At 38.7% G+C, this 23276-nt stretch overlaps 1 protein-coding gene and 1 long non-coding RNA gene across 14 annotated transcripts in view; one reads left to right on the forward strand and one right to left on the reverse strand.

Annotated features, from left to right (window-relative positions):
• Positions 1-23276, forward strand: part of clcn3 (chloride channel 3) — a 130161-nt gene that overhangs the window by 91989 nt on the left and 14896 nt on the right. For all 13 annotated transcript variants that reach the window (XR_012383070.1, XR_012383071.1, XM_009302926.5 and 10 more), the window contains 7 exons: positions 1645-1851; positions 2089-2169; positions 5014-5266; positions 7793-8091; positions 12273-12459; positions 13873-14271; positions 20144-20360. Coding sequence is in view for 11 of the 13 variants with exons in the window: in XM_009302926.5 (XP_009301201.1) it covers positions 1645-1851; positions 2089-2169; positions 5014-5266; positions 7793-8091; positions 12273-12459; positions 13873-14271; positions 20144-20360 (1643 nt within the window). In the remaining 2 variants the exon portion in view is untranslated. The remainder of the gene's footprint in view (positions 1-1644; positions 1852-2088; positions 2170-5013; positions 5267-7792; positions 8092-12272; positions 12460-13872; positions 14272-20143; positions 20361-23276) is intronic.
• LOC141375288 (uncharacterized) lies at positions 2230-6097 on the reverse strand. Its single transcript, XR_012383081.1, has 3 exons — positions 4636-6097; positions 3552-3942; positions 2230-2993 (listed from the first exon to the last, which is right to left on the reverse strand). It is a non-coding gene; the product is annotated as an uncharacterized lncRNA (long non-coding RNA).

Here is a 23276-nt window from a genome sequence, read left to right on the forward strand (position 1 = left end):
CTTAATATAAATTATGTGGCACTGCTTGATGAACGAGGACTCTAGACTGCAAAACAAATCTAAGTAACCTATCTATGAGGGTTTCTGCATTACTGCATGTTCTCCAGAGCTCATGTGACTTTCTACTGGCAGCCAAACGTGAAACAGCTTTAGCTCTGATTTAGTCGCTGTTTCTATGGTAACTAGAAGTGTTATACAAGTTTTACAAAAAAGCAGAGCAGATTAGTTCTGTCGAACAAAGAGAAGCAGCTTTCACAGTCATGAGATGAGATGTGTGTGAAATTCAGAAAATCATCAATGTCAAATTCATGAGACTTGTGGCTCTTCAGTGTTTGGGTTTTCGGCAGTGACGTTAATATGGAGCCAGGTCGGTGTCAAAAATAATACGTTTGCAAAAGTAAAACTCATACATGCACAGCACAATTCACATTTACAAAATCTAATTCGGAAATTCAAAAGATAGTTTGTAAATTCCCAATTAAAAAGGATATATATTTCCTCAAATGAATGGGATGTGTGCATTTATGAATCAATTTTTGAATTTACGAATTGTTTTTTTGTATTTATGATTTGCGATTAGAAATTACGAATTGGATTGCATATTTATGAATAGTGTTTTGAATTTACGAATTGGATTTATGTATTTAAAATTTGCGTTTAAAATGTACGAATTGGATTGCGTATTTATGAATTGTGTTTTGAATTTTACGAATTGCATTTGCGTATTTATGAATAGTGTTTTGAATTTTACGAATTGGATTTGTGTATTTATGATTTGCGTTTTAAATTTACGAATTGGATTGCGTATTTATGAATAGTGTTTTGAATTTACGAATTGCATTGCATACAACACATAGAGTTACACATAGAGTTCAAAATGACCTGATGCATTTCAGTATCTGCTGTTTTTCCCTGTGACTTTAAAGCCAGAAGCTGCAACCTTTCTGTTTGTTGTTTGTTTCACCATTTCTGTTTGTTGTCAAAACTGACAGCTGGTGGAGCGTGGTTATGTCAGCTCAGCCTAAACAAACAGGAAGTGCATTTTTTAGATTTTAGTTTTAGATTACAAGGGCAAACGTTTTTTTATGGCAAGCACAGATAAATTGTTCACCATAAAACAGCAATGTGAGCCAACAAAATCAATGTGGTTGCTTTTGATTTATTTTGTACTTTGAAAATGCATGCCTCTGTTGCCTAGCAACTTCCTGCTAAGAAAAACTTAACTTTTTGCTGTCAAAAACGGACCTTTTATATGTCTTTAAAAACAGCATATTCAGTGCCACGAAAAAGCCTTCTTCCCCCCTTGTGAAAGTAAAAAATAAAACATTCGCGAGTGGTCTAATTTTAGTTTAACTACACATTTATAGTCTGTATTACCAAAAAGTTCATATTTTAAGGGTGATGACTTACTTAAATAAGATGACATATTTTCAAAGCTTAATTGTAATATCTCAATAAAAGCTTTGAATGTAAATATGATGTGACAATATGATGTCCTATAAGCGGTCAGAATCACCGCTATGGTAATTCTAGTAGTTAAAGAATTCTGCTAGTTCCAGTGTTAAAACTGTCGTTGGTTACCCTTATTCTGTGGTCATTTGCTAAATTAAGACAAGCTCTCTTTCTCTCTGTCTCTCTCATCAGATTAAAACCATCCTGAGTGGCTTCATCATCCGCGGGTACCTGGGCAAGTGGACTCTGATGATCAAGACCATCACTCTGGTTCTTGCTGTGGCGTCTGGCCTCAGTCTGGGAAAGGAGGGTCCGCTGGTTCACGTGGCCTGCTGCTGCGGGAACATCTTCTCATATCTCTTCCCCAAATACAGCAAGAACGAGGCTAAGAAGCGAGAGGTTGGACTGCACACATCTGGGCTTGTGTTCATAAAACATTTTATCTTGCCATTAAAAGGACAGTTCACTCAGAAATTACATTTCTGTCCTAATTTACTCGCCCTTTTCCTGTTTCTTTTTTTCTGTTGAACACCAAAAAAAGATTTAATATATATAATATAATATATAATATGTACAGTTTCAGCGAGTAAATGTGTATTTTTGTGTCAGAGGTGAGAGTTTGTGTGTCTTTGTCAGGTTCTGTCGGCGGCGTCGGCTGCTGGTGTTTCTGTGGCTTTTGGGGCTCCGATTGGAGGAGTTTTGTTCAGTCTGGAGGAGGTGAGACTGCATTTAGCATTTATCTTCAATACACACTTTCTGAAATTCAGTATTTTTGTTAGATTTTAATGACTAAGAAACATTTATAATCACTTGTTATTTTAATTTCTATTTTAATTGCACTTTGTTTGCAAATTAGAATAACAGAAACTTTATAAATGCATATGAGCGCACTGACAGTTATACTGTACATTAGGGCTGCTCAATATATCGTTTCAGCATCGATATCTCAATGTGCGCATCTGCAATTAGCACATTGCAGAAATATGAAACCTTGAGTCTGAATTATAGTTGACCAGGAGCTGCAAAATTGTATTTAATTACTGTATTTATTTGGAATTTATATGATATTTGCTAAAACATGATCTTCTTACTTAAGATTCTTGTCTTGTTTCTAGTCCAAATATCTACATTTTAAAGCAAAATCAAGATGATTTCCCTCACCCCACTGACAGATCATTTAGCTTGTTTTAAGGAGATCCTCGTTTTAAGGAGAACCTCTTAATTTTCACTCATTTTTTCTGATGGTGAAAACTAATAAATATCTGTACTGCTCTAAGATTCTCTTGATATTGGTACTAAATATAAGACAAAAAAAGAAAAGCATTTTTGCATTGTGATTACTCAATTTCTGTACCTGAATACTCTTAAGATTCCCCAAAAAACATCAAATAGAGTTATTCAAACCCTCTTGTGAAACCTTGTTCATATCGCAGTATTTATAGCAGAAAAATAAAATATTGTGTAACCCACTGGTCCTACTGCACCAAAACCAGTCTTACCTGGGATCAAACCGGTGATTCTTTGTATGGGAGTTGGTTTCTCTAACATTCCTCTAGCATCTGTCGCTAGAGTACCTTTAGAGGCCAGAAGAGTGAGGTTTACCTGCATAGCACTTCGCTAGCTTGCCTGTTACACTCACTCCCATCCCGGATGAGCAACCCACGTGTAACCAACCGGTCCTACTGCACCCAACTCGGCCTGAGCTGAGATTGAGCCAGCAATTCTTTGTATCTCAGTTGGCTGCTCTAACAAAGAGGGTAAAGACCATGGCCTTTAGCGTCTGTTGCTAGAGCACCTTTAGAGGCCAGAGGAGTCAGGTTTACCTGCACAGCACTTCGCTAGCTAGCCTTCATTACACTCACCCCCCTAAACCTCACTCCCATCCCGGACGAGCCCCCACTTGTAACCTACCGGTGCTACTGCACCCAACTTGGCCTGAGCTGGGATTGAACCAGTGATTCTTTGTATGGGAGTTGGCTGCTCTTACAAAGAGGGTAAAGACCATGGCCTCTAGTGTCTGTTGCTAGAGCACCTTTAGAGGTCGGATGAGTGAGGTTTATCTGCATAGCACTTTGCTAACTGGCCTCTGTTACACTCACTCCCATCCCAGTCGAGCCCCCATGTGTAACCCACTGGACCTACTGCACACATCCACTCTGAGCTGGGACCGAACAGGTGATTCTTTTTATGGGAGTTGGCTGCTCTAACAAAGAGGGTAAAGACCATGGCCTCTAGTGTCGGTCGCTAGAGCACCTTTAGAGGTCAGATGAGTGAGGTTTATCTGCATAGCACTTTACTAGCTGGTCTCCGTTACACTCACCCCCCTTAACCTCACTCCCATCTCGGACGAGCCCCCACGTGTTACCTATCGGTCCTACTGCACCCAACCCAGTCTAAGCTGGGATTGAACCGGCGATTCTTTGTGTGGGAGTTGGCTGCTCTAACAAAGAAGCCAAAGAACATGGCCTCTAACGTCTGTCGCTAGAGCACCTTTAGGGCATACTCACACTATGCCATCCGTACCGTGCCCAGGCCCGTTTCCCCGGATTGTTTGAGAAGTGTGAGTGCGTTGAATCGGGCTCAAGCACGGTTCACTTGGCCGGCCCTGGCCCGGTTGGAAGAGGTGTGCCTGAGCGCGGTTCACTTGGGCTTTGGCGCGGTACGCTTATGTGTGAGTGCAAAACGCGCCAAAGCCCGAAACTGAAAGCGAGACGTGACTTTTAAGGGACTGTTTCATATGGATTTATTAATCATTCTTACTGTTCAGTGATCGCAAACTGCCGTAGTTTATTAAAGACGCAAACTCCTCACAGCACGACAGCTGCAACTTCAGCAGACCTCCTCATTTCTGCAGCACGAGAGCTTAATGATTGTTTTTGAGTGCCAAAAGTGGTGGATCTGTTCGGTGAAATATCTGACTGCGTGTCACCGCATCCCTAAGGACTGTTTGGCGAAATATTTGACTGCATGTCACTGCATAATAAACGACTGAAACGATATAACTAGAGAAATCTCCACTGTGCTGCTGAGTGAGAGAGCGCTTCTCACTGAACAGGGCAGCAGCGATGACGTAAGCGTGCCGAGGCCCATTTGTGGTGTGAGTGCGGGCCATCGGGGGAGACGGGAGGGGGGACAAGCGTGCTTTGGCCCGGTTCGAGGCAACTGTACCTAGTGTGAGTACGCCCTTAGAGGGCAGAGGAGTGAGAAGTGTTGTGCTGCCCTACCATGCATTGTTATGGGTCAATGATGCGTCTCTTTAACACAAATCGATCAATTTCTCCTTTCTGACTGATCTTTCTGTAAAGGAATTTCTGTCCTCGTCGGTTAGTAACGCTAAACCCTATTGTACAACAATTATCTGGCTTTTTGGCTAAAAAGAAAGAAATCTCACAGCCTGTGATGTGGCGGTCAGCGGGACAGTAATGTTTTGCCCACTGGGGGGTGTTTCCCTAATGGTGTGGCAACAACATATGAACATTTTATCCACTGGAAATGGCTTCTGGCAGTGTGGACGCACAGAAAGATGGCCTGAATGTGTGTGTGTGTGTGTGTGTGTTTCAGGTGAGTTATTACTTCCCTCTGAAGACTCTGTGGCGCTCGTTCTTCGCTGCTCTGGTGGCTGCTTTTGTGCTGCGCTCCATCAACCCGTTCGGTAACAGTCGCCTAGTGCTGTTCTATGTGGAGTATCACACGCCCTGGTACCTGTTCGAGCTCTTCCCCTTCATCCTGCTGGGGGTCTTCGGGGGATTATGGGGCGCGTTCTTCATCCGGGCAAACATCGCCTGGTGCCGCCGACGCAAGTCCACTCGCTTCGGTGAGTACAGCACATTTAAATACACATGCATTTTTTTATGTAGTTGTTAGTATGTTGTTAGCATGTATTCATTTATTTATTTTTCATATATAAAATTTGTCTGAAATGGGGCTGAGCCGATAAACAATATTATATCGAATCTCGATAATATTTATGTCAATAACAATGATGAGCTCTCGACTTTTCAACTCTATATTGATCTAAGATACAATCAAACAGCAGAAATGTGCAACAATTCGAATCTAAAGTGTGTTGATATTAGAGATGCACCGAATTATCGTCCACCAACTATTTATCGGCTGAAAATATGTTGTTATTTAACTGACTCTCTAATTTCGTGTCAGTCATGTTGGGATACTCTTAAATCTGCATTAACAACATATATCAAAATATCTCAGACTGCCTAGTTTTCTGCGATTCCACAATCGCTGAATCCAACGGCAAATCAGCAAAAAGTCGCAAATTTTTGCGATTCTGCAAAATCCTTAAATAAACACAAAATAATTGCAAAAAAATCTCATAAAACATCAAATTCCAAAACCATATAATCAAATTATTTTTATTTTAGTTTGCAATTAATTGTTTAACGTGACTTATTATGTATTTAAGTGTCTCAAACACTGACGTCTCACCTGCGCCATCACAATCATTACATTACATTACATGGAGTGTAATGATGCCATTGAAGAGTTTCTGTGTTTGATTGGTGTTTTGTCTGTGAGATATGTGTTTTAGGTGTATTACAGTAGGGGAAGCCCTATCGCATGTCCTGCGTGTGACATGATGTCAGATGCTCCCGGTAGTGAAATCTGAGAGAAAGTTAGATCGTGGAAAAAAATAAGAGTAAAGCCTTCTTTCCACTGCACACGACAAACGACAAGTGACAGACCGGAAGTCATTCATTTCCAATGGAGAGTAGTCCGGGAGCGATGTGGAGTTCTGATCATCTCCGTATGGGGAAAATTCGGATCTGAATTGAGCTGCGGATCAGTTGAAATATTTGAACTCCTGCGACTAGACCGTATGCGACCGCCCGACCCGATGTGATGTATTCTAGGGTTGTTCAAGCAGGTCTGTGTGCGCGAGATGAGTAATAGGACTTTATTTGGTTATTTTTTTAATTAGAAAAAAGCTGTTATTAAAAAAAATCTGTTCATAAATGTAAGTAATAAAGTAACAAAAATATAATGTTGTTTGTTGTCTCCACATTCACTCCAATATTTGTAGCGGTCTATCAGTTTCTAGTATTCTTTCATTCATTCAACCACGGAGAATTGCTTTTGCACTCCTTTATTTCAGACACTGCGAGAACAGCTTCTCTCCCATGGTGCACGTCAGAACTGAAAATTCGATGCAATTGCCACAAGGGGGCTTATTGCAGTGCAGTGGAAAGGAGGCTTACTACAACTTTGCTTTGGCTTAATCCCTACCGTTTCAGATCTTGTCTTGACGAGGGACCAAAATAAATAAACTTTAATTTAATGATTTGTGTCATTGTTACAGATTAGTCACCTAACATAGTAGGCTACCTAATATGGTAAATGCATTAAATTGCCCTCAAACTTCTGGGAATTACCGCCACAAAATCAGTCATTTTTATTGCAAAAAAATCACATAAATAATCGTGAAAAACTAGGGGGTCTGATATATATCAATATTGTTCAATATGGAAAATAACTATTGAGATTGCATTTTTGCCTCATCGCCCAGCCCTAGTCTCAAATATCAATTAATATATAATATTAGGCACTTTTTTTTATATATTTTTTTTGTTTAGTTATAAAGTATGTTGTAACTAATCTTTAGCCATTTTGTTGTTAGTTTTTGGTGTTTTGTTTTTAGTTTCTAATTAAATAATTTTTTGTTTGTTTTATTTAGTCTTTTTTATTTTATTTAAGTTTTGTCAGTTTTAATATTTTAATCAAAGTTTTAATAATTTTGCAGAATTCTTGACCATTATTTTAGTTTTATTTGTTTTTTAATAAAATTTTAAAGTTTTAGTAATTGAGTTTTTCTGTAGATTTATTGAATAATTATTTTTTTTTGTCAATATTTTTATAGTAAAAATACATTTAACATAATTAACCTAAATACATTAAATATAAAATCATTGTTTATTTACAGGCTGCATTTAAATATTTCAATATCTGTCATTTTTATTTTGGTGCATGAACATTTATGTACGTATTCTTTTTGCAAATTGTGTTGCTGTTGTTAAAAATGTGTGTGTGTGTGTGTGTGTGTGTGTGTGTGTGTGTGTGTGTGTGTGTGTGTCTCTGTCTCTGTGTGTTTATATGTTTGTGTGTGCTTGTCTGTGTGTGTGGGCATGTACGTATGTCTATCTGTCTGTCTGTCTGTCTGTGTGTGTGTGTGTGTGTGTGTGTGTGTGTGTTTGTGTGCGCCCACATGTATGTATCTGTCTTTGTGTGTGTGTCTGACTTTCTGTATGCCTGTCTGTGCATGCGTATATCTCTGTGTGTGAATGTGTGTGTGTGTGTGTGTGTGTGTGTGTGTGTGTGTGTGTAGGCAAGTACCCAGTGCTGGAGGTGATCACGGTGGCGGCGATCACAGCGATTGTGGCGTTCCCGAACCCGTACACCCGTCAGAACACCAGCGAGCTGATCAAGGAGCTGTTCACAGACTGCGGGCCGCTGGAGTCGTCTCAGCTCTGCCAGTACCGCAGTCTGATGAACGGCAGCCAGGCCGACCCCACAGGCCCCGACACCGCCTCTGCCGCCACACCGGGGGTCTATTCAGCCATGTGGCAGCTCAGCCTCGCGCTCGTCTTCAAGATCATCATGACCATCTTCACCTTCGGCCTCAAGGTGCGCTGAACACCTGCAGCACACAGGACAGCACACTAACACATCAACATGGTTCAGCTGTTAATTCATTCATTTTCTTTTCGGCTTAGTCCCTTTATTCATCAGGGGCCACCACAGCAGAATGAACCACCAACTTATCCAGTATATGTTTTACACAGTGCATGCCCTTCCAGCTGCAACCCATCACTGGGAAACACCCATACACTCCCATTCACACACATACACTTCTGACAATTTAGCTAACCTAATCCACCTATAGTGCATATTTTTAAACTGGAGCACCCGGAGGAAACCCACGCAAACACAGGGAGAACATACGAACTCCACACAGAAATGCCAACTGACTCAGCTGAGGCTCAAACCAGTGACCTTCTTGCTGTGAGGCGACAGTGCTAACTACTGAGGCACCATGACTCACTCATCTGTTTATATTAAGATAAAAATAGTAATAATTAAATAGTCTCCAGGCGTTTGGTGAACAGAGATGAACACCACTGCAAATACAATCTGTTAGAACACCTGTTACTCCCTTTTTACAATATGTAAAATAAGTCTCTGATGTCCCTAGAGTGTGTGTGTGTGTGTGTGTGTGTGTGTGTGTGTGTGTGTGTGTGTGTGTGTGTGTGTGTGTGTGTGTGTGTGTGAGAAACTTCAGCTCAAAATACCCCACAGATTAGAGTTGTAATCGGGCCATAAAAATTAGAGCCCGACAGAATTCGGTCAGAGCCCGACAGGTACATTTTGATTGACAGCTTTATAAAGCCCGAACCCGTTTACAGCCCAACATTATACAAATGTGCTCATGCACACAGCTCTCTTGCCTTTTTTTTTTTCAAGAACCAATCATTTATATGTTTTAACATAATTTATTCGTAACAAACGTAGGCTATAGGCCACTTGGAAGTTGGAACAAAGAAATAAAATAAGTTCTCTGTAACATCGTAACATCTCAGCACTCTAAATAGGCCTAGGTACATGCACTTAGCCTTTAAATTGGCCAACACACCAATGAAAAGAAATCTTGCTTAACAAATCAAATTAAATTCTAAATTATGACGGGTAGGGTGAGGCAGTGGCGCAGTAGGTAGTGCTGTCGCCTCACAGCAAGAAGGTCGCTGGTTCGAACCTCGGCTCAGTTGGCGTTTCTGTGTGGAGTTTGCATGTTCTCCCTGCCTTCGCGTGGGTTTCCTCCGGGTGCTCCGGTTTCCCCCACAGTCCAAACAGTTGAACTGGGTAGGCTAAATTGTTCGTAGTGTATGAGTGTGTGTGTGGATGTGTGTGTGGATGTTTCCCAGAGATGGGTTGCGGCTGGAAGGGCATCCGCTGCGTAAAAAATTTGCTGGATGAGTTGGCAGTTCATTCCGCTGTGGCGACCCCGGATTAAAAAAGGGACTATGCCGACAAGAAAATGAATGAATGAATTGACGGGTATTTTGGCAATAACTAAATAAGGATAAAGGCTCTGTGAGATTTGTTTCACCACTTCTCTTCATAATCTGGCCTTAAGACGATGGTGAATAATAAAAAAATAAAGCCAACATTAGCCTGTATACTCTGTCTACATTATGATTTTAAGTTTTAATTAATATTTATTTAGAATTTAAAAACCCTTTTCTCACCAAGATGAGGCTACGTGTTTTTGTGGAGGAGCATTATTGAAACCACTGTAAATGTTTTTAGTGCAGTCCTGCGCTCAGGATGGTGCATCCAGCAACACAGAACACCCTTTCACTGCTGCTGCTTCAGGCTGAGATGCAGAGTTCTGATCTGGCATATTTTGCAACTTTTGGGTAACACTAGGATTGTTTGTTCATCTTCTACCAGCCATGAACATCTATTTATTTTCCATCACAGCAGTTTCAGTGTAGCGAGTCACCTCGTCTTTTTACCTGTCAGCTTGCTGTTTAGCGCTCTACCGTAATACGCAGTGTTTGAGTAACCGCCGAAATACCTTAGCAGCTAGAATGACCGTTCCTTCTGAACTGGCAGCTGGCGTGACCGCAGTCGAAATTCGTTCCTTTTAACTTCTCCATCATCTTTTATTTCACCTATGCAGGAATGGATTTTAATGTTGTAACAAACCATTTGATTACTTTCTCGCGCTAATCGAAATGCATCACTTGACTATTCATTTACTTACTGCGCAAGCCAAGCCCAGCCCGACCCGAACCTACCCGAGCCCATAGGGTCCCGGCAAAGATCTTCAGCTCTACCACAGATAATTATTTGTTTGTTTGTTTATTAATTATTTTAGTCACTTTAAATTCAAATGAGATTGTGCTCATTTCAAAAAGAGGGCGGAGCTACAAATGCCTTTGTGTCAGAATAGTGGCAGATTCAAAAACAAGACTAACATCCTATGCTAATGAGGGAGAGATGGTCACTAGTGGGCGGGGCTTTCCCCCTCTGATGACACGTACAAAGGGAAATGCCAAAGTGTTTCTGAAAACAAATAGAACTATTAAAGTTTTACCATTAGAGGCTGGTTATGTTCAGAGACTGTTGCAACACAACTATGTGTTAAAAATAGATTTTTGCATAATAGCTCCACTTTAACAAGCTAAAAATTAATTAATTTAAATAAATTCAAATTAAGTCTCCAAGCATTTGACACTGTTATGAACACCACTACAAATACAATCTGAATATTCTTAAATGACTCTCTAAAAGTTCCAATAATAAATAATTATTCACAATAAATTGTGCATGTGCTGATATTCAATAATTCAATATATCAACATATGTCTACCTACACACCAGGATTATCAGGATTATTATGCTTACATTTGCAAGTTACGCCGAGCTAATCTGACACAAAGCAGGATTTCTGTGTTTTTTTACAACAAATGTTAGGGGTGTAACGATACACTCAGCTCACGATACAATGTGTATCACGATATAATGTTCATGATTCGATAAGTATCACGATATTTGGAATAAAAATTTTCAATTAAACTGAAATGCAAATTTTATTTAAAAAAATGTAATTACCATGTATGTATTTCTTTTGTTTCAACTTGTTAAACTGAACCTTCTTTAAGAAAATAAATTAAACAGGACTGTCTCTGGAAAATAAAACAATTTAAAAACTTATAAAACATTATTGAAATGATTCAATTCAATTGAATTTAACAGTAAGAGCTTAAAGCTTTGCTTGGTCACTTGCGTTTTTTGTGTGCAAAAAGAAAAAATTATATATATATATATATATATATAAAAGAATCTACATTTCCAGGTAATCAGCAGTTCTATAAAATAATCCTGAACTTATGTGTATCTGTCTGAGAGGTTTTTATGGATGGCTGTCTTCATGTTGGGCATGATGAGCTCAACTAATAAGAGAAAACGGACGTCATATCGTAATAAAATCGTCATAACGCCACGATGCATATTGTGACATTTTTGCATTGCAATAAATTGTACTACGATAAATCGTTACACCCCTAACAAATGTCTTTTACATCAAGTTTTTTTTTTTTTTTTTTGAGAGGAAAATTTTAAATTTAATGTAAAAATTATGCTGAATATATGCTTGTATTGAATTGAATATATGTTTCTCAGTACTGGGTTGCAGCCGGAAGGGCATCCGTTGTATAAAACATGCTGGAATCGTTGGTGGTTCATTGCACTGTGGCGACCTCTAATAAATAAGAGACTAAGCCAGGGATGGGCAAACTTGATCCTCGAGGGCCGGTGTCCCTGCAGAGTTTTGTTCCAGCACTAGTCAAACACACCTGAACAAACTAATCAGTGTCTTCAAGATCACTTGAACTCTATAGGGAGGTCTGTTTGAATAGGGTTGAAGCTAAACTGTGCAGGACACCGGCCCTCCAGCAACGAGATTGCCCACCCCTGGACGAAGCCCAAGAAAAATGGATGAATGTGCTTAGTTGTGACATTAAAACAACATTTACTCTAATAAATCTGTGGATATATTGCTAAAGCCAGTGTATGTGGAGGAGCAGTAATACAAAACTCTCTGTTTGGATGTGTGCCCAAGTATAGTGAAGCTTTGTGGATAAGCCTTGTATTTCTTACTAATCAAAATACAGGGATGTGATATTATTCACCTTAGCACATGACATATTAGTCTTTTCAAAACAACTGGTTTAATTGCTTAATAATTAAACAAGCAATTAAATAATAATTAATGTTACATGTTAATATGTGTGTGTTTGTAGGTGCCGTCGGGTCTCTTCATCCCCAGTATGGCCATCGGGGCGATTGCGGGCAGGATTGTGGGCATTGCAGTGGAGCAGCTGGCGTATTATCATCACGACTGGTTTGTGTTCAGAGAGTGGTGTGAGGTCGGTGCTGACTGCATCACGCCGGGACTCTACGCCATGGTGGGAGCCGCCGCATGTCTGGGTGCGTTTATATTAATGTGTGTCTGTATTATACATACACTTCTACATCACACTGCATACTATCAGAACAAAACACTGTGAACATCAGTGATGAACACTATTAATGCCTTCGCATTCATTCATCTTCTTCCATTTAGCCTTGTTACGACTTTCACTTCCTCTAAATGTTTGGTCCTCTTCTCGCCGCTCCCTGGGCAATCCCAGAGGTTCTCCCTGAGCTGCTTAATCTGTAGTAGCGATGGGTGGTGTGTTCAAAGTACTCAGACTTAATCAACACAAGCTGATGACTTTGACCTGTGGTTACTGGGAAACAGTTTCTATCACCAGTTCCCATCACAAGGGGCTTCAACGGGTTAGCCGCACTAGCCAGTGCAGGGTAGGCACACGTTAATCTGTCCATTGTGGTGCATGTGCAGCCCCGGACATCTAAGGACGTGACCTGTTATTTTCAGTCTTGCGTGGTTAATCGCTAAGAAGTTGCCAATGTCAACTGTGCAACTATTTAGCATACCGGAGTCTCATTCGTTATCTGAATCAGCCATACAAAATCGCTCCACCAACGAACGGCCATGCACCACCACCCACAGAATCGAGAAAGAGCCATCAATCTGTCAATCTTTTCTGTGTCTGCGCGGGGTGAGGTTCCCAGAGTCCAATTTAACCCCAGGCTCTACTCCTGGTGGTGCCCTTCAATTCCTTTAGGTTTGAGCTTTGCGACTATACTCCCCCAGGAGCCCCAGGATCAGAACTCTGATGGTATCTGATTGACTTCGAACCTTTGACTTTCATTCTTCATTAATAAAAAACGTTCTTGGCAAACGCTTTCGCTCCGGTCTGTCTAGCGTCCGTCCAAGGATTTTACCTCTGGGGGTGCAATATGAATGCCCCCGGGCGTCCCTCTCGATCATCGATTCCGTAAACGCACAGGAAGTAGAACTGGGGTCCTATTCCATTATTCCTAGATGTGGTATTCAATGGGGCAGGGTGCTGGCCCTGCTTTGAACAGGGCATTCGGGGGCCACATGGAGGCCTGCTTGTCTAGGACCGGTGGTTTCTCCCCTTACGCCGGTCCACGCAGGCCAGTCCCTGAGATCCAACTGCAAGCTTTTTAACTGCAGAAGCGTTAGCATACGCTATTGGAGCTGCAATTACCGTGGCTTCTGGCAGCAGACTTGCCCTTTAATGGGTTCTTGCCCATGGGTTTGGGATGTGCTCATTCCAATTGCAGGGCCTCGAAAGATTCCTGCATTGTTAATTCTCGTCACTGCATCTCCATGTCGAAAATGGCTAATTCGTGCTCCTGCTTACGAATTAGTTTATTGATTTACTTTTTTCTGATTTCAATTGTATATATGTAGTTTGCTCTGATTTAGAAGATGTAACAGATGTTTTCTCTGCGTTGTATGTGCTGCAGGTGGCGTGACTCGTATGACCGTGTCTCTGGTGGTCATTGTTTTTGAGTTGACGGGCGGTCTTGAGTACATCGTCCCGCTGATGGCGGCAGTGATGACCAGTAAATGGGTGGGTGACGCGTTCGGCCGAGAGGGGATTTACGAAGCCCACATTCGCCTGAATGGATACCCTTTCCTGGACGCTAAAGAGGAGTTCACGCACACCACGCTAGCCAGAGAAGTCATGCGTCCACGGCGCAGTGACCCACCACTAGCAGTTCTGACGCAGGACGACATGACTCTCGCTGAACTGCAGGGCATCATCTCCGAAACCAGCTACAATGGCTTCCCTGTCATCGTCTCCAAAGAGTCCCAGAGGCTGGTGGGATTCGCCCTGCGCAGGGACATTACTATTGCTATAGGTAACTCAAAACTCTCAATATAACACTAAACTCAACTTTTTTCTTAATGTTTTTTGTTTCTCAGTCCACTGAGATTAGACAGGAGCAGCGCTTAAAGGGATAATTCACCAAAAAACGAAAATTTACTCAGCGAATACATCATCACTTTAAAACAGAAATTATATTTTGGGGTGAGTTGACAGGGGTCACCAATCCTGGTCCTGGAGGGCCGGTGTCCCTGCAGGCTTTAGCTCCAACTTGCCTCAACACACCTGCCTGGATGTTTTGAGTATACCAAGTAAGAGCTTGATTAGCTTGTTCAGGTGTGTTTGATTAGGGTTGGAGGTAAAATCTGCAGGACACCGGCCCTCCAGGAACAAGTTTGGTGACCACTGCTTTATGAATACAGTATGCGACACTTTTAACAGCATTTGGAGGTGTTCATGTTGCTGAGCAACGTATATAAAACAATGGGAAGACTTGTGCGTCCACCTTTACGCTTCTCTCCTGACCTTGAAAATTAAATTGGCTAAATTGTGGAAAAGCTGAATTAAGATGGTGTGTAGGGTCGAATCGAGATCGTAATTTTTTTTTTATTAATCGTGCAGCCCTTCTGCGATTATATATTGCTATATGAATATAATTTCACCAGATGCATTGAATAGTTCTATTTGGAAAGACTTCGCTCATTTAGATGGGTTTTCATCATCAAGTCTTCTTCTATGCAGTGCATTTGCATAATTTAAAATAAATTACAAGCATATTAAAAAATACAACAGAGCGGAGATAAAGGTGACATAAGCAGTGCCTTATGGTTTTCTAGAGGGTCTGACAGTATTCAGATACAGAAATTGAACAATTAAACATGGTCATCATTGTAGGAACAATTTAAAAACAATACCATTTAATCATACTGAGTTTCTGCAGGGTCCTAAAAAGTCTTTAATCCCAAAATCAATGTTTTAGGCCTTAAAGTCTTAAATCTACTGAAATGCTGTCTTGTAGGTCCTAAATCTTTTTAAACAGGTCTCAAATTTTCCTTTGTTTGTGTATTGCTTCCCAATCTGGCCAAAACCCATCCAATCACCAACAATCCAGCTCAATAAAACTTTAAACTTTCTTTTCAAAAAGGTCATTTTTAACTCTGTTTATCATAATGGTTTAATTATTTTCCTTACTATAACATTTGCTTAAAAGTTCTCCACATATTTACCACTGAGAACCCCAACCGGGACAGATTGTTGTGCATAGATTTAGTTTATTATAGTTTTTAAAACTTAAAACATTTTGTTCATTTGTTTTATTTGAAAGAAAGTTTAAGGAAAAAAGTGTATGGATTAGGGTTGGGCATCTAAGCTATAATGCCGATCCGATACGCATCTCGATACAAAGAATACGATCCGATATATTAGCGATACATTTGTGACATATTGCGATGCAACACGATACGATTCACACCCATATCACGATACGATGCGATATTTCAGCACTAACTAATTAGATCAAGTTTATGAGATGATGTGAAAGAGGATGCTGTGCCATTGAATGAGTTTGATTATTTATAAACCAAGCAAAACCAAGACTTTTTTACAAACTGGCTCTTCTCTCAGAGCCAGAGTGTCAGTTTACAGTAGAGGGCCATTTTAGAACCTATAGCACATATTATTTAAGTATTTTCAAGATAAACAGAATGTATAAGTGCAATATATATTATAAATGTATATATTTGCACTCTTTCAACATAAATAAATTTAGCATTGCACAACAAGAATTGTGATTTAACTTTTCAACTATGAAAACAAGTTTTACAAAGATATATTTTGCCACTGAATATTCAAAACTTAAGGTTGTGAACTAGCAGTGTTATGCTGCTTTGAAACATCACTGTCACTGTAAACAACAGGCTAATAAAAATATAACAAACCAGCAATCTTCTTGCTGTGAGGTGGTCAAACTACCCACTGTGCCACCGTGACACCCATTATTTTTATCATTATTATTATTATTATTAAATAAAAATTAACAGGAGGAGGTGTTTAACCTTCGTTCTCCGTGACACTAGGCTGAATATCTTTGCAGATGAACAATGCAATAGCATCCGTTATTGGCGTAGAGCGAGCAGAACTGTTGCGCATGGAAAAAAAACTTTCAATGCTTTTCTCACCACTTTTGGAGCTGGTTGAAGCAGTGCGAAAGCCGGGGATGCAGAAACACTAGAAGATGCTTTTACAACAACACCGTGGCGCCGCTTCAAGTGACATTTCAGATTAGTCGGACTGCCCGCGTATTTTACAGATGCGCGGCACATTTTGCAAATTGCATCTGTCCTGTCATGTCGTCCATCCTTAAATCCATAATGTTGCCATACTTTAGATTTAAAACTCAGTGGGGAATAAAATGTTTGTTTTGCTTCTCGCGCTTTCTGAGGGCGCTCCACTTGCTTCATCCGCACACCTCATACACTGAGTTGTAGTGTGTGCACATCCGCAAATCCGTTGCTAAGGCTTACTTTATGTAGGTCGATTAAATTATGCGCCAAAAACAGGTTGACAACACTTGTTAATAAATAAAAAATACATTCTATATTAAAAATATAAGCTGTATCTCGGAAAAATCGATGCATCTCGCAAAAACCGATGCATCTCGATTTGCTTCCAAAATTTCATTCATCCTCTGCTGCTCAACCGATGCACTCGCATCGTGCACGCGCATGACCGCGTATCGATACATATCGGTTAATCTTCCCATCCCTAGTATGGATACTAGTAAAGCTTGCTTGTTTTTACACAATATTTAAAAAATCTAAAGTATTTTTTAATATGAATATATTATTGTATTATTAAATTGTATCTTTTTTTTGATAGGGCAAATCTTTTCCATCTTGGACATTTGAAAAACTCCTTTGCCTTTAGCTCAGTGGTAGGGAACCTATAGCTCTCACATGTGGCTCTTTGACCAAAAAATCGTGGCTCTCCAGCTGTCTTCATTCAATAATATTTTACGGTTTCCCTTTTGAAAATACACTTACGATTCCCTTTTTATGTCATTTTTTACAGCTATATGAATAAGAACTCAGTTAAGAACAAACAGACGTTTTGAATTGCGGCACCAAAACAAAACAACTTGCGTTTCTATGATAACCTCGCGCACTTAAACTCAAACAACATTCTTAAATGGTGATAGTGAAAATAAAAATCCTATAAATAGTTTTTTTTTCATTCGTGAACTTGTGCAATATGTGATGCTTCATATTAGTTTATGTTTGAGTTGTACTTGGACAAAAAATTTAAGTTTTGTTTGAACCTTTATTATTTATAGTAGCAATACAGTAGCAAATGCATTTTTAAAGAGGTATTTAGAGATATATATGTACATCTAACTGGCTCTTTACAAAATGCAAATGCTAAAAAAAATTTAAAATGGCTCTTTGCTGAAATAAGGTTCCCGACCCCTGCTTTAGCCCTTTACCAGGAGGGAGATGCACGATTTCCAGGAGATTATCATTCGTTTGTGGGCATCCAGAATCTGTGCATTTGCGGGAGACTTGGGATGTCTGTAGAATGACCTCCCGCCCTACTGATAATTCTCTCTTCATATAGCCGTATGCCTATTGCATATCCATAAAACACTGTGATATAGCCGGGCTCAGATCATATCGCTTTCTCACTACACTCGATCCGCTCCAGAGTTCGTTTCAATCGAGCCGAGACCACTTCATTCAAGCGATCTCAGAGCAATTGTTTTGGTGCAGACCTGAGCGCGATTGGTGGATTCACATATGCCAAACGAACCGCGCTAACTGGGGAAACGAGACAGGTTCCAAAACAAAAGTCTAGGTGTGAAAGCACCCTATTTGTTTCATAATGGTCCTAAAAATGTCTTTGTGAAACCTGCAGAAACCCTGATCAGATCTTTGTTGTAAACTTTGATAAATAATCTCATCCAGTGATGTGACTATTTTGGAGACACACATTACGATATCGATGCTTAAGTGATATATTGTGCAGTCCTAGTGAAAAGCACCATACAAATAATCCTGAATTGAATTGAGAAAAGAAAGAAAGTCATAAAGATTTGGAACAAGTGAAGGGTGAGTAAATCATGGCTTAATTTTCAGGTTTTTTGGGTGAACTATCCATTTAAAGGTGCTGTATACTGTTCTAAACCATAAAACGTTTGCAGATATTCAAGAAACATGCCGTGAACTAGGGCTGCTCGATTTTGGGAAAAATCATAACTACGATTATTTTGGTCATAATTGTAATCACGATTATTCAAAACTTATAGTGTTGAAGCCAAAATTATTAGCGCTACAGAGAATTTTTAAAAAATAAATATTTCCCAAATGATGTTTAACAGAGCAAGGAATTTTAATAGTATTTCCTATAATATTTTTTCTTCTGGAGAAAGGCTTTTTTTATTTCAGCTAGAATAAAAGCAGTTTTAAATATTTTGAAAAACGTTTTAAGGTCAATATTATTAGCCCCCTTAAGCATTAAATATTTTTGATTGTCTGCAGAAGAAACTACTGTTATGACTTGTCTAATAACCCGTTATTAAGTCTGGATCGCACTTTGAATCTGAATGCTTGTATTTTGAAAATAGTCTAATATTATGTACTGTCATCATAGCAAGAAATCAGTTATTAGAAATTAGTTATTAAAACTATTATGTTCAGAAATAAGTAAAAAAAAATCTTCTTTCCATGGAACAGAAATTGGGGAGGAAAAGGGTTGCTATATTCAGGATATTCAGGGGGGCTAATAATTCTGACTTCAACTGCATACAGTTATTTTCCACCCTGCAAAGGAAAGATAAATAAATACAATAGAATAAAAATATGAAACAAACTGTGCTTTATGCATCTTCACTGTAATAAAAACACTTTAGCTACAAAAGTCCTTCAGTCAAGAGCAGTGAGGGATTTTCTCGTTTTGTTGTTTGATTAAGGATAAAAACAGGCGGCAGCAGAAACATCGCGCGCTTTTACTTTAATGGTTTCTCTTTCACGTCTTTTGATTCTCAACTTCCATGTTTATTACACAAATGAGGGTTAATATGAATAATCACTAAACACTGCGTTTTGACACCTATTTGACCATTAAAGCGCTCACGTTAAGATAACTTAAGATGTGTGCACAGACTACGCTCTGCTCGTCTCAGTGTGCGAATGAGCATGCTGACTGCATGCTTCTGTGTGTGTGAAACGTCTGTCTTTGTTTTGGTCTCTATAACCAGCCCACTGCCAGTTTAGCCAATTATATCTCAGCACCACAAGTTTTCTTGTAGTCTTTTATTTCACTCTTCAAGACCTCTGAGTGTGGAGTGTTTATCTGAGTGCGGCCAAAAGTGCACCCTTTGGAGGACAGCATGAAATGCAGAATAAGCCACACGAGGTGGTTTTTAATTGGCTTATAATATAGTTATTAATAACGTAAACATTAGATGATCAGTTTACAGTATATAGGAATTTCTCACAGTATTTCCTATAATATTTTTTCTTCTGGAAAAATTCTTATTTGTTTTATTTTGACTAGAATACAAGCAGTTTTTAGTTTTTAAACCATTTAAAGGTTGATATTATCAGCCCCCTTAAGCAATTATAGTTTTCGATTGTCTCCAGAACAAACCATCATTATACAATAACTTGCCTAAAATTAACCTAGTTAAGCTATTAAATATCACTTTTAGCTGTATAGAAGTGTCTAGTCAAATATTATTGACTGTCATCACAGTAAAAGATAAAATAAATCAGTTATTACAGATGAGTTATTAAAACTGTTATGTTTAGGAATGTGTTAAACAGAAATTGGGCAACATGTTTTTGTTATATTATGTTATATTTGCACTTTTCTCTGTCCACAAATCGACCAGTATGTTTTTATTTTTCCAGAAAACGCCCGGCGTAAGCAGGAGGGCATCGTGCTGAACTCACGGGTGTACTTTACCCAGCATGCCCCAACGCTCCCTGCCGACAGCCCGCGGCCGCTAAAGCTGCGCAGCATTCTGGACATGAGCCCGTTCACCGTCACCGATCACACGCCCATGGAGATCGTGGTGGACATTTTCCGGAAGCTGGGCCTTCGCCAGTGCCTCGTGACCCATAATGGGTGAGTGTCCGGCGGGATGACATGCGTTTGACATGCATCTGAACTAACGTAACAAACGTCCCATCAGCAGACACACACTCACACACACACACTAGAGATGGGCGATATGGACTAAATCACAATATTTTCTAGTATTTATAGCGATATCAGTGATGATAATTCATGCGTACAGCTGAGGTCAGCATTATTTTATCTTTGACATGATGACAGTACATAATATTTGACTAGATATTCTTCAAGACACTTCTATACAGCTTAAAGTGACATTTCAAGGCTTAATTAGGTTAAGTTGGTGTAATTCAGGATATCTGCAAGGTCTTAAAATATCTTACAATTCAGAAACAAAATTTTAGGCCTTAAAAAAGCTTAAATTGACTGAAATGTTGTCTCATAGGTCTTAAATAATTTTAAACAGGTCTTAATTTTCCCTTGTTTTTTTTTAAAGCTGCTCAATCGATCCAACACACATCCAATCACCAACAACACATATCAATAACTTGTAGCAAAACTATATAAGTAATATTATAACAGTCTGTTTTCCATACATTTAGTTTTTAAAGAGTTATTTTTCAATGTATACAGTGCTCAGCAGATACGAGTAAAGCCCTCACCAATCTCTCATTTAAATGAATATATTCTATAGGAAACTTTACAATATTATATTTGTGTATATACATTAAATTAGTCATTAAATGAAGCCAAATCTGGAGCTTATTTAAAAAAATAATAACTAACAATAATGGTTAAAAAATTAGTAGCCCAAAGTTTTGTGTTGGGAAAAAATTAATGAAATTTTCAAAAATATCAAAAAATCAAGAGAAACAAAAACATACAATTTCCTGGAAATGTACTTTGTAATTAAATTTTTATTTTTGCAATATTTTGCATGAATTTAAATGTATTATTTTTTCATTTCTAAAGATGTTCTATGACTAAAATATTATTTTGATAAATATATCTGTTCAATAAATCGGTTTTATTTAAATGCACCAATATATATTACCTATATTCACTGGGAAATGGAGAAAATATTCATTTAGTAGTATTCATTTAGTAAAATAGAGTGTACTCAGTTATGCTGAGCACTGTATATATGAAAAGTTCAGATGCAAAAACCTCTAATGGCTGTCTGAAATTACCATCAAAAATGAACATTTTTCTCAGCCTCCTTTTAATGTTGAGTTATTTCTCTTTAAAGACCATGAAAGGGACTTACTCTTTGCGATAAATGTGATATTACTGAAAACTACACTTAGGAGCCTGATAAAAATGCTCATTTTAGAAAAACAATTCACATGACATTTAGACGTTTTTGCATCTAAACTCTTCATATATATATATATATATGATGTATATGTTTAATAGTTATGCATACAGCTAGCATCTGTTTTGACAGATTTTTTTATTATTTAAAATATGTGGCTAAGAAATAACTAATAGGGTATATGCCGAGCTAGTGTTTTTCCCCTACTGATAAACTTCTGGTGACCTGTTATTGTGAGGTTTTTTTTACATTTTATACGGTTCCTTTTACAGCATTAATGTTGTAATGTGATGAAAATCCATTCAGTTAAATAAACTTTTTCATTCCTTTAGTTGCTCGAGCGTAAAACGAGACAAAAAGCTGTTTACTCGCACGCACCTGTCAGAATCGGCAGGCTAGTGCAGGAGCTCCATTGAATATACTGGGGTAAAATAAATGCTCATATTTTAAAGACATGGCTGGGAAAAATGTAATTTAATGCAGTGCTTCTTTTACAATTTGAGACCCACTTTATATCGGATATCACTCAGCCAGTGGAGATTGCAGATTTTTAAAGAAAACAGACCTTAAACGCGCCAATTTTGCAATGGCGTACAGTTCATCGGAAGCGCTTGACCCAGGTTACTGGCAAATTCAAAGTCCTATTAGCATGCTTCGGCATATACCCTATTAGAACTTATGTTTTTTTCTACTGGGCCATCAAAAAACCCTTAGCATTTAGCTCTAAATGCGTCTGAAATTTCATTCTTCGTGGTCTTAAAAAAGGTCTTGAAGTGTAAAATTTGACTTTGTGAAACCTGCTTAAACCCTGTAATTAGACAAGTCATTGTATAACGATAGCATGTTCAGTAGACAATCAAAAAAAAAACTTAATTGGCTAATAATATTATAGACCTTAATGTAATTTTTAAAAATGAAAAACTGCTTTAATTCTAACCAAAATAAATCAAATAAGGCTTTCTCCAGAAGAAAAAATATTATAGGAAATACTGCGAAAGATTCCTTGCTCTGTTGAACATCATTTAAGAAACATTTAAAAAAGAAAAAAATCATCACTGGAGGGCAAATAATTTTGACTTCAAACATATCCACTGAGAGATAAGACGTCCTGTATCTTCAGAGAAAAGTTTTAATTTTCTTAGTGTTTTTTTTTTTTTTTTTGCTATGTATTAATTTAAAAATTGTTTATACCTGGGTATTTTTTATATTTATAACGCAATACTAATTGACTCAGGCTTTATCACTATATTGAATACTATACAGCAGTCTGATTTCTTCCTCTTTCTGTGATATGAAACCATGTTTGGTCACAAAAAGATTCGATTTCAGACACTTGAAGTAAAGTTAAAGTTTGTCAGTAAATCTGCATTTGCAAACAGACTCAGACGCACACAAAAACTGTAGCGCACACTTAGTACTGCTGCGCTACATTTATTCCTCGCACAGACCGATTAAAAGTTTTATCGTTGTCACTAAGAAGATATTGTGTTTTATTTTAGGAGACTTTTTATCAGTAAATTGCCAACTTTAACATATCGCCCTTCCCGTAAACACACAAGCATACACACACACACCCTCACACACACACACGTCTGCTGATGGGACTCAAGTCATGCTTTTGTGCATCTGTGAATTCACATACTGAACTCTCA

Source organism: Danio rerio, chromosome 7, assembly GCF_049306965.1.
Source record: "Danio rerio strain Tuebingen ecotype United States chromosome 7, GRCz12tu, whole genome shotgun sequence".
NCBI classification, from domain to species: domain Eukaryota; kingdom Metazoa; phylum Chordata; class Actinopteri; order Cypriniformes; family Danionidae; genus Danio; species Danio rerio.